The 12,914-nt window shown below is 37.6% G+C and overlaps 1 protein-coding gene across 1 annotated transcript in view; it reads left to right on the top strand.

The window, feature by feature from the left end:
* Positions 1 to 12,914, top strand: part of LOC132392745 (parathyroid hormone 2 receptor-like) — a 144,330-nt gene that overhangs the window by 42,732 nt on the left and 88,684 nt on the right. The window contains exons 3-5 of the mRNA XM_059967049.1: positions 6,621 to 6,731; positions 6,856 to 6,971; positions 7,179 to 7,276. Coding sequence (XP_059823032.1) covers positions 6,621 to 6,731; positions 6,856 to 6,971; positions 7,179 to 7,276 — 325 coding nt within the window. The remainder of the gene's footprint in view (positions 1 to 6,620; positions 6,732 to 6,855; positions 6,972 to 7,178; positions 7,277 to 12,914) is intronic.

Below are 12,914 nucleotides of genomic sequence, written 5' to 3'. Positions count from 1 at the left end.
AAGCCCAGGTGCGAATGGGTAACTATGATGTTGTTGGGATAACGGAGACATGGCTGCAGGGAGATCAGACCTGGGAAATGAATGTACAAGGGTATAAGTGCTATTGTAGGGACAGAAATGTGGGCAGAGGGGGTTGGGTGGCCCTGTTGGTGACGAATGAGATTCAGTCCTTTGCAAGGGGGGACATAGGGTCAGGACAAGTAGAATCTGTGTGGATAGAACTAAGGAACAGTAAGGGCAAAAGGACCCAAATGGGTGTTGTCCACAAGCCACCAAACAGTAACATGGATATTGGGTGCAAGTTGAATAGGGAGTTAACACTGGCATGTGGCAAAGGTAATGTCGCAGTAGTTATGGGGGATTTCAACATGCAGGTGAACTGGGAGAATCAGGTTGGTGCTAGACCTCAGGATAGGGAGTTTGTAGAGTCCCTACGGGATGCATTCTTGGAACAGCTTGTATGAGAGCCGACCAGGGACAAGACTATTCTGGATTTAGTGTTATGTAATGAACAGGATTTGACAAGCGATCTCGCAGTAAAGGAGCCATTAGGAGGTAGTGATCACAATATGATAAGCTTTTATCTGCAATTTGAGAAGGATAAGGGCAGCTCGGAGGTGTCAGTGTTGCAGATGAACAGGGGAAACTATTGAGCCATGAGGGAGGAGCTGGCCAAAGTTGACTGGATGGATCGCCTAGCAGAAAAGACAGTGGAACAGCAATGGCAGGTATTCTTGGGAATAATGCACAAGGTGCAAAATCAGTTCATCCCCCAGAGAAGGAAGGATTCAAAGGGGGGGAAAGGGGCCACAGTGGTAGACAAAGGAAGTCAGAGGTTGCATAGCATTAAAAAAAAAAGGAAATATGATAGAGCTAAGGTGAGTGGGAGGACAGATGATTAGGAAGTTTTTAAGGAACAACAGAACTTAGCTAAAAAGACAATACGGGGAGAAAAAATGAGGTACAAACGCAAGCTAGCCAGGAATATAAAGGAAGATAGCAAAAGCTTTTTTAGGTATGTGAAGAGAAAGAAGATAGTTAAGAACAATGTTGGGCCCTTGAAGAATGAATTGGGTGAAATTATTATGGGAAACAGAGAAATGGCAGAAGAACTTAATGAGTACTTTAGATCTGTTTTCACTAAGGAAGACACAAGCAATCTCCCAGATGTATGGATGGGCCAAGGACATAGGGTAACAGAGGAAATGAAACAGATTGACATTCGGAAGGAAACAGTGATGAGAAGACTGATGGGACTGAAGGCTGATAAATCCCCAGGTCCAGATGGTCTGCACCCTAGGGTACTAAAGGAGGTGGCCCTGGAAATTGCAGATGAATTGGTAATCATTTTCCAATGTTCCTTATATTCAGGATCAGTTCCTGAGGATTGGAGATTGGCTAATGTTATCCCACTTTTTTAAAAAAGGAGGGAGGGAGAAAACAGTGAACTATCGACCTGTCAGCCTGACATCGGTGTTGGGAAAGATGCTAGAGTCCATTATTAAGGATGAGATAGTGGCATATCTAGATAGCAGTGATAGGAGTGGGCTGAGCCAGCATGGATTTACCAAGGGTAAATCATGCTTGACTAATCTGTTGGAGTTTTTCGAGGATGTAACCAGGAAGTTAGACGGGGGAGATCCAGTGGATGTAGTGTACCTCGATTTTCAGAAGGCATTTGATAAGGTCCCACATAGAAGATTGGTGGGTAAAATCAAAGCTCAGGGCATCGGGGGGAAGGCATTGACATGGATAGAAAACTGGTTGGCAGATAGAAAGCAAAGGGTAGCGGTGAATGGGTGTTTCTCAGAATGGCAGGTGGTGACTAGTGGGGTGCCACAGGGCTCAGTATTGGGACCACAGCTGTTTACAATTTACGTTAACGATTTGGATGAAGGCATAAAAAATAACATCAGCAAATTTGCTGATGATAATAAGCTGGGTGGCAGTGTGACATGTGATGAGGATGTTAGGAGAATTCAGGGTGACTTGGATAGGCTGGGTGAGTGGGCAGATACTTGGCAGATGGTGTTTAATGTGAATAAGTGTGAGGTTATCCACTTTGGGAGTAAGAACAGGAAGGCAGATTATCTGAAAGGTGTATTATCTGAAAGGTGCAGAGTTGGGTAAGGAAGAAATACAAAGAGTTCTTGGTGTCCTTGTTCATCAGTCACTGAAGGTGAATGAGCAAGTGTAGCAGGCAGTGAAGAAGGCTAATGGAATGTTGGCCTTTATTACAAAGGGAATTGAGTACAAGAGCAAGGAAATCCTCTTGCATTGGTACAGGGCCCTGGTGAGACCACACCTGGAGTATTGCATACAGTTTTGGTCTTCAGGGTTAAGGAAGGATATCCTGGCTGTAGAGGAAGTGCAGCGTAGATTCACGAGGTTAATTCCTGGGATGTCTGGACTGTCTTACGCAGAAAGGTTAGAGAGACTGGGCTTGTATATGCTGGAATTAAGGAGATTGAGAGGGGGATCTGATTGCAACATATAAGATTATTAAGGGATTGGACAAGATAGAGGCAGGAAATATGTTCCAGTTGCTGGGAGAGTCCAGTACCAGAGGGCATGGTTTAAGAATAAGGGGCAGGTCATTTAGGACAGAGTTAAGGAGAAACTTCTTCTCTCAGAGAGTTGTGGGGGTGTGGAATGCACTGCCTCAGAAGGAAGTGGAGGCCAATTCTCTGGATGCTTTCAAGAAGGAGCTAGATAGGTATCTTATGGATAGGGGAATCAAGGGATATGGGGACAAGGCAGGAACCGGGTATTGATAGTAGATGATCAGCCATGATCTCAGAATGGTGGTCTACTTCTGCACCTATTGTCTATTGTCTATAATATCACTGGTTGTGATACTCATTTATGAGGACAAAGGGTTGGGGGAGCTTGAATACTGTTTCAGGTCACTGTACATTGAAACATCAAAACATAGTTTTGCATCAATGGCCAGCACAGGCCTAGAATTGTGCTGGGATCACCATGCTTCCCTCACCAATACAGCACTAACTCAAAACTCACTAACACTAATCTTAAGTGAATATGAGTGGAAACCCATGTGGTCACAGTGAGAACATACAGACTCCCTACAGGCAGCAGCAAGAATTGAACCCTGGTCAATGATTGCTGTAATGGTTTGTGCTAACTGCCACGCTGCTGTGCCAGTCACAAAAATATGCGTTCAGCAAAGTTGGTTGATGCAGGTAAGCTCATTCATACTGAGACATCTGCATCAACCAGCATTGTTGTACACATAGTTACAAATGAGGGAAACAGATGGATTGAGAACAAGATTTGGTTTCTGGAGAGCTGGTAAAATTAATTCTCAGTAACATCATCCAAATAAAAGAGCCCACTTGACTGGAACTCCATCCAACACCAATGCATGTGTATTATTTACAAAATGAGCTATACCAATAGCATAGTGACAGTTGTGGATTAAGGAGAATGCTGCTCCAACATCACCTCCCTAATTCACAACCATTACCATAAAGGACAATTACATCCAGTGTATGGCAATACCACCATCTGCAGGTTCCCTCTAGTCACATATCATCCTTAGTTGGAAATATATTGCCAAACTGTCATCCTCACTATATCTAAATTGTGGAGCTTCCTGTCCAAAAGCACTATGGGACTAACCACAGCAGAAAGTGAGTAGCATTTTGAGATGCTCATCTCCTTCTCAGGACAATTAAGGATGGACAATAATTGTGGCCATAAATAAATAACAAATGAAAGAGTTTAATATTTGAGTGATGCACACAAAATGGTGGGGGAACTCAGCAGGTCAGGTAGCATTTATGGAGAGGAATAATGAGTTGATGTTTTGGGGCCGAGACCCTTCATCAGCAGCTGAAACGTTGTCTCTTCATTCCTTTCCATATATGCTGCCTGACCTGTTGAGTTCTTCCAGCCTTTTGTGTGTGTTATTTTGGATTTCCAGCATCTGTAAAGATTCTTGAGTTTAAAATGTGACCTAATTTATGTTGACTTGTGCTGATTTTCAAGAAATAATCAGAAATGTTGATGGAAAGAAGGAAGTCTAGGAATGAGAAATTAATGCCAATGCATTAATGGAACAAAATATATTTTGACACATGTCAAATATAAAATGTCAGTTTTCTAAAGTGCACACAATGTTTTTGTAACATTGCTGCTCTTTGGGTGAAGCTTCACCAAAATAAGAGGTAGCTCAAGTGTCAAAAGATTCGAAAAAGTTTTCAAGTTACTCATCTTCAGTAATGGATTCTGAATTAATGTGGTTATTAACAATCCCTAATTGCTCGTGGATTTATTGCAATGGAGGTACAAAATGCCCTGCATTGTGGGTGAAAAATTCTTAGATTTTTTTTGCAATTTGATTCTATATTCTATGAGTCACTGTCCCTTCTGCAATTTAATCAATGATAATTATTACAAGTGGTTAATTCCCTGCTCCAAAACTAATTCCACGAACCCTCCAATTGCAGGTAATTATTTTAGAAACTTGGACACAATCATTGCAAAGATCTTCTTAATATGAAGAAATATGCACTCTTTCAGCACATGAAATGAATAAATAGCAATATGTGATTATATAAATAATGATCACAAAATCTGTAACTCCTAGTAATGACTAAAAAGAAAGGATTTTCCTGAAGAGTCTGCCAATGGCTTCAATGGACAAAACAGCAGGAATTTACAAATATTGACCAAAGTAATAATTGAATGACAAAGATAATTTTTATCTAAAGAAACATAAGTTGAAGTGAAGTGAAATTGTGACTACTTTAATACAATGAGTGTAACAAGTAAAGGAGATAATTCCTGACTTTAATTAAAACAGGTGTTTATTACACTGTTGCCATTACTGAGACCCATTATCAATCAGCAATTCGAAACCCCAGGCTATAGAATTTTCAGGTGAGAACAGAGAGACAAGTATAATGGGAAGAGATATTGTGCAGTTCAAAAAATGTGTTACTTCAGTATTGAGGGAAGATATCCTAGAAGGCTCCTCAAATAAAAGATGAAAAATGAAAAGCATGTGATCACTTTGCTGAGGGTCTACTACCTACATCCCAACCATCTATAGGATATAGGCTGATATTGGAGAGACACAATAAATATAGGGTTATTGAACTAGTGGATTTCAATTTTCCAAAATCAATTGAAATTCCCTTAAGTAGTTCAGGTTCAAAGGGAAAGGAATTTCTCAGGTGTGTCCAGAAGGGCTGTTTGATGTGGTATGCAAATAGATCAACAAGGCAAGGAAAGTTCTTGGACTATATTTCAGTACATGTAGCTTTATAAGTGGAGGGAGTAAGTATTAGTAGGGAATCAATTGAAGATAGTTTCCATAGCTCTATATATTTTAAAATGGTTGTGGAAAAAGAACAAAGAAGAACAAAGAACAATACAGCACAGTACAGGCCATTCGGCCCACAATGTTGTGCTGACCCTTAAACCCTGCCTCCCATATAACCCTCCACCTTAAATTCCTCCATATACCTGTCTAGTAGTCTCTTAAATTTCACTAGTGTATCTGACTCAGGCAGTGCATTCCATGCACCAACCACTCTCTGAGTGAAAAACCTTCCTCTAATATCCCCCTTGAACTTCCCACCCCTTACCTTAAAGCCATGTCTTCTTGTATTGAGCAGTGGTGCCCTGGGGAAGAGGCGCTGACTGTCCACTCTATCTATTCCTCTTAATATCTTGTACACCTCTATCATGTCTCCTCTCATCCTCCTTCTCTCCAGAGAGTAAAGCCCTAGCTCCCTTAATCTCTGATCTTACTTTGGTTCTTATTGCTAAGCCAGCTTTGGATCCAGTTTGCCAAGTTGCCTGGTATTCTATGGGCCCTAACCGTTTAAACTGGTCTCCCATATGAGACCTTCTCAAAGGCTTTACTTAACTCTTTCAAAATCACTTCTACTGCCCTGCCTTCATCATACGCTTTCAAAGAATTCAATCAAATTGATCTGCATTTTGTGTGTGTTACCAATAATAAATCTCAGTTTGTAGTTTCTAAACCACTTGCTGTTCAGTTACCCATTGATGTAATGTGAACAAACATTGATTCTGTTCTGAAGTTTGGAAATAAATTATTGAAACCAAATTAATTGGCAAAATTTAATTTTGAAAACTTTTATTATCCCAAATACAGGAGCCTATCAAGTTGGCTTACATATGAGGTCAGGAAGCTTTCTCTCCAAATAAATTGTAGAAAAGTATGGAATCTGGAATTGGCTCCCTTCAAAAACTGTATATCTCAAAACAGCGGTTATTTAGCAAGAGAAATGGTAAATCAGAGCTCTTAAATCTACTGCCTGATCCCTTTGGATTTTAAGTGCTAAGTCCTATTAATATGCCATTTGTACATTGCAGGTCTTGGACAGGTTCTCCATTACTATTTGCCTGTATCTTAAATTGTTACTTATAACCTTTCCCAGTTCTGATGGGAGGCTATTCACTGGAAAGTTAACTCTGTACCTTCCTCCACAGAGGTTGTTTAATGTGCTGAATGTGTTCAGCATTTTCTAGTTTTTGCATTTGAGTTCTTCTGTAAGTATTTTATAAACTTGGTAGCGTACTTGCTCCGTTCTTTGCTTTCATGATATCCTGTCCTTTTACAGATGGATCTTGCTCTCCAGAGTGGGATGGGATAACATGTTGGCCAAAAGGTATCCCAGGAAAGTTGACTGCAGTTCATTGCCCAAGCTACCTGCTTGACTTTAATCATGATGGTACTGTGCTTTAAAACCATATTTACTAAGTTTAACAGATTATTAAATACCAATAGCAAAAAACACACATGGCATTCAGTAGATTAATAACAATGGGTTTTTATTGTTCTCCATTGGTTTGCAGGGTTTGCATATCGACACTGTGATGATAATGGGAAATGGAAGCTTGTGGAAAGCCGAAACCAAACATGGTCAAATTATTCAGAGTGCCTCATACAAACCTTCAACTGGCAAAGACAAGTACTACTAAAACATCCTTTACTGTGATGTTGTGGGTCATAAATTACTGTTACAAATTATTGTGAATTAACACTGAAACCCAATTTTAAATGATACTTAATAATGCTGTTTTTGAATTTTCCATAAAACTAACAAAAATAAAAAACTCCATAATATGAGTTATTTACTAAGTATTTTAAACTTTTTAATATATTTATTCTTACTCAGCAGGAAATTTTTGAGCGAATGTCAGTGATGTACACCTTTGGATATGCCCTTTCACTCAGCTCACTGACAGTAGCGTTTATGATCATGGGATACTTCAAGTAAGTACATAAGGTGAATTTTCATTCACCCATCACAATTTTAATAATCAGGAGGAATTTAACAGGGTGAATATTGTAATTTATCCTGGTTAATGGAAAGTGCTATATGAAGTATGCAGAATGGAATCAATAAAAAATCATGCAGGTGTTCCTGAGGAATGGAGGGCAGAGTGAGAGAACTCAGGGTCAGGGCTCACTCCTATGCTACTGAGCCCAACTACTAGGCAGTTGGTTTGAAAGTGAACCATGCTGAATCACAGAATCAAGCAATTTAAGATAAAGGAGGGCATTTGGCTCATCATATTTGTGCTAGCTTACAAGATCAATTTGACCCTACTGCACTTCCCAGCTTTCAGTCTGTAACCTTCTGAACCCAACTCCTCAAATGCTCATTCAGATGCTTTTAAATCTGATGATGGCTATTTGTGCAGTGAGTTCCAGGTCCCCACTGGAAATTTGGATGGGTTTTTTTTTCCTCAACTCACCTTTGATTCATCTACCAACTATTTTCAATCTTCACCCCTCAATTGCTGACCCTACTTCGACAGAGAATAGATCATCCAAGCTCTCCTTGTTTGAATCTCTTGTAATTTTGAACACCGAGATTAAGCCTCTTTTCAGATGAAGGAATCAGTCCAGATCTAGCTCATCTCCCTTCATAGCTAAAATTTAGTGATTTCATCAACGTCCTTATAAATCTGCTTTACACCTTCTCTTGTGCTATCACATTTTTCCTGTAATACAGGGACCAAAACTACACATTACATCAGCTGTGGTTTCAATAGGATTTTGTTTCTTTTAACAAAGTCTTCCAGCTCATATATTCTTTGCCAAACCAAGTAAAAGAAACTGAACATATAAGGGCAAAAATTGTTGCATTCCTATTTCATGCTTCACAAATAGCTTTTTATTTTCCAGTATTTGTATTAGTTTCTACATAGAAGAATACAGAGTACAAGAAAGTGTATATAGAAGGTCAAAAAAAGATTTTAAAAATGACCAATTACATCATATCTGTTCATAATAACAATCTCGTTACCCCATATTCATATAAGTTAATCAATAGTTATACTGAACTATACTAATTTATTACAAAAAGAAGAATCTAACCCCTACCAAGACCGAAGCTGTTCATTAAGGAGAAAAGAAAATAAAATACCTTCTCATATAATAAAAATTAATAATAGCCAACATCTGAGTTTAAACAACAAATTGAAGGTATTGAAAATAATTCAGAAAAGGTCCCCACGATGTTTGAAAGTCTTGATGAGATTCAGAAATTGAACACCGAATCTTCTCTAAATATAAACATGACATAATGTCGCATCACCATTGAGCATGAGTAGGATGAAAAACATCTATATTTGGCATAAATATTGTGATAGGATAACAATATTAAAAGTAATAATATATTTGGCTTACATGGCAAAGGATGGAAAATCATTTGAGATCTCTACAGAATATGCTTTCAAACTTTCCCCATTTTCTCCTGCAATAAACTAAAAGCAAGGTTTTATCTGAGTGGCAACAAATTTTTGACCTGATTTAGTCTTTGTCATTTCTGAACACTTCTTCCTGTGTATTTTCTGCAAGTCTCTCTGAGAGGATTCTGGCATTAAAGTAGGGAGGATAAACTGCTCAAATGTGTCATGAATTACATGATGTAAACAATTATCATTATTAACTAGTTTCCCGGATAAATTTACCATAAAACAACAAATGGATGGGGATGTGGAGTTGTGTCTTAAAGGTGCTTGTGATACTCTGTTATTCAAAAACTTAGTTCCTAATAAGTGTTCCTCTTTAAGCATTTCACAACTGAACAGTGTTCCTTCTTTCATTATGTTGCAAAGAACTGTTATTCCTTTAGCTATCCAGTCCTTAAATCTAGCATCCAATTTATTTGGTGTAAAATCTGAGTCATATGCACACCATTTATCTCCCTCATTATATTCTTTTATAGTAGTTTTCCATATTTTAAGTCAATTTCACCCATGGGTTATCAATAGTATTTATGTACCTTTGCAGGTTGTTATCAGCCAAAATTGCTTGTATGGGGATGGGAAGTACCCGCTCCTCAATGTTTTTCCATTGAGCATCATATGATGGGTTGCACCAACATATCACAGCTCTCAACTGTGCTGCAAAATAATAATCTCGAAGAGGAGGTAGGCCCTACCCCCCCTTTTTCTTTGCTAATTGCGAAGTCTTGAGACAAACTCTAGGCCTTTTACCCTGCCAAATATACCTTGATAGCATCTTGTTCCATTCATTGAATTGATTTTGAATAATCGCTATTGGTAGGGTCTGAAAGAGATATAACAGTCTGGGCAGTATATTCATTTTAATAGACTCAATCCTTGAACTGAGACTGAAAAAAGGAATCAGGTTCCATCTAGCCACATCTTCCTTAATTTTTTTATATAAAGGCTGATAATTACATTCTGATAATTTTGCCGAATCTTTTGGCATAATGATGCCCAAATATTTGGAAGACTCTGTGTGCCATTCCGAGGGGTATCGACTTCCAATTTCTCTTGGTGGGCTATAGTAATATGAAAATAATTGGGTTTTATCTATGTTGATCTTGTATCCTGATAATTGACCATATTGTTCAAAGACTTATGTAAATGTTTGTTTGATGATGAATTTCAATAAAAAAATAAATTACAAAAGCTAAGTTCCAAAGTATACCCTATTCATGGGAGGAAGAACTTTCCAGAATGTAATTCAGATGTAATGTCAACATTACGTAGAACATTGAATCATGTTAACCAGGAGCCTTTGCTGGGGTCAGTGTCAACAGTAGTGAGAGTATCACAACCACCTTCAGGACACCACAAAAGGATGATGATAAAAGGGAAAAAATTTGTTGCAACTCAGATAATATCTTGTTTTTAGTTCATTGAAGAAGAAAATGACAGAAATTTGAAAGCATATGTTGTAGAGATCTCAAATGGTTTCCCACCCTTTGCCGTGTAAACCAATTATCTTATTATTTTTAATAAAATGGCCCTATCGCACTAAAAAGCTATGCGAGAAGCAAGCTCTGTGCAATCATAGTCTAATTCACACTTTCCCAGTCTGAGTCACAACAGCAAATTAAAAGAATAATTACAGACGTTTTCCAAAGCTTGCTCAGCATTCCTTCCCCTGATTATTTTAACAGCTTTTCGTACTGGATGAAATTTTCTATTTCCACGATGGACTATCATATTGTCTGTAAAGTGGACTTGGTTCACTGGAGCTCATTGAGAACACTCATCAAAGGATCTGAGTAAATTAATCCTTCCAGAAGGGAATAAAACTATATATTAGAACAAAGAACTTACTGTGCTAAAAATTCATGATATTTCAACAATGCTGTGATGTGTAGTTAATTATTATTTTGATAGGTAATTAAACATACTGTTATGGAATAAAGAGTAGCATCTTCAGAAGTAATTCTTTGCAATGAATTCTGTACATTTTAGCACAATCCATAATTAATGATGATGGTTTTAAATAGATTTGCTTTGTTAGCAGGGCTTAAGTTCCTCATGGTAATACAAACAGTAATATTGCAAGTTTTAAATTTCATAATATTCTTCCATCCTGACAGTGGTGACTGATTTTAAATCAAAGTTCAAATAAAATGTATCGAAGTGTATATATATATGTCACCCTGAGATTCATTTTCTTGCAGGCATTCACAGTAGAACAAATGCAATAGAATCGTTGAAAAACTATATTACTAAATTCTTCAAAATTAAATGCCCGTTTTTCTGGGTAGCATTTTATCAGTCATTATTGTGCACCAACAGTAATGCTTGAATCCTTTCTGACTTCATCTATGTACAAATACTTCTGTCAAATGCGTCACCAAATAACAACAAGCATTTGCATAGCTTATCCCTGGCGAGCTCAGCCTGCTGAAGCTAATTATGGGAGAGCAACAAATCAAACACTTTCAGTAGATTTTTCTTGACTTTCCCAATGCTCTAGTAAATTAACTGAGTCACTAGAATTGCCGTTAAATATCTGATATGTTTTCAAATAGCCTCTCATCAATCCTTCTTGGATTACATTATTTATATTATTTTATATGTCTGCCGGTCCCAAAGTTTTTCGTAATTTCTCCCACTGGATTGCTGTAATTTAGCAGATATTAGAAGCATCCCTATACCAATGTATAATCCTGGCTTTTAGCCAAGTCACAACTGTAGCAGAAAGACAGATTATGTTCTGGAGCAATGCAAGTACTGTATAATGCAGAATCAAGTATTGTATTTGAAGAAACATTAGAATATAATTATTCTTGGTAAGGGACAGATCTCACTCTTTGTATAAACTCTTACCATATACAACAGTTCCTTAATTTACTAAAGGGTCATGTTCCTAGAAATGCTTTATTAAACAGATTTTCTTTCATTTGAAGAGGCTTGCTGAAATGTATTGTGCACATTTCAGACTGGTGTGCTAAGTAAATTTGTAAATGCAACACACAAGTTAAAGAATCAGCAGTGTTATAGTAAAAACTCTATAAATAAAACATTTACAGATCAGAGAATTATTAAGATATATTTGATCAGGAGTACACTTCACCAAGCCCGTCAACGACTTTGCACATTATTAAGATCTTGATCTTGCAAGTTAAATTAACTTCACCTTGTTTATATCACTTCAATATTGACCCAGTATGAAGGAACTGAGAATTAGATTAGGGCAACAATGATAAAAAAAATAAGGACACTCTAAGGATTGTGAACCATGTCAGCTATCTATAAATTACAGGAACAGCTGTATTGGCTGTAACCTTATTGGCTAGGAAAGCCATTTTACTTAAATGGAAGGACCCTAACCCTCCTACTGCCTTTTATTGGCTTTCCAATAAAATGTCCTGTTTAAGTCTAGAGAAAATAAAAAGTCAGACATTGGATACATCCTTTAAATTTTAAGAAATCTGGCGACTTTTTATTCAATATTTTCATATGATCTGATTTTTGTACTGATTCTCTTCCAGCTATTTTTTCAGAATCTTGGATTTGATCAGAGTCTCTCTCTCTCCTGGTTTTTCTCTCAGGATGGACTGCCGTCCTTTTTTTCTGTTTAGAATAGTGTTTCTTTTTCTCATTTCTTTTATATGTGATTCTGGTATTGTTTATTTTACCTTCTGTACGTATTGCTTTTGACATAAATACCAGAGATATTCCCCTCCTGTTTGTATACACACTTTTTTAAAAGATCAATAGAAAGATTGAAAAAGAAGAAAGGAACAGCTGTGATTCACCACCATTCCTTTCAATGATCAAACGATAACACTAAAACAATAGGTTAAAGCCATTGTCATTAAATAGACTAAGTACTCCATAATTGCTAGGATTTAAAATTAATTGTAAATAAATGTGTATGATAGGAAGGAAGGACTGTTTATAGGTTCAAAGAAACAAAGTGATGTGAAACCTCAACAGCTCCATTTCCCTCACAAATGCTGCTCAACCTATCTTTTTAAGTGTGAAAGGTTTCCCCTGCAAGGCCCATGATATTTGTTTGTTTGTTTGTTTATTTATTGAGATGCAGCACAAAGTAGGCCCTTCTGGAACCTTTGAGCTGCATTGCTCAGCAGTTCCCCTATTTAATCCAAGCCTAATCATGAGAC

The sequence above is a fragment of the Hypanus sabinus genome, chromosome 4 (genome assembly GCF_030144855.1).
Source record: "Hypanus sabinus isolate sHypSab1 chromosome 4, sHypSab1.hap1, whole genome shotgun sequence".
Classification (NCBI taxonomy): domain Eukaryota; kingdom Metazoa; phylum Chordata; class Chondrichthyes; order Myliobatiformes; family Dasyatidae; genus Hypanus; species Hypanus sabinus.
The sequence above is the reverse complement of the archived record's forward strand: the minus strand, read 5'-3'. Positions and strand labels throughout refer to the sequence as shown.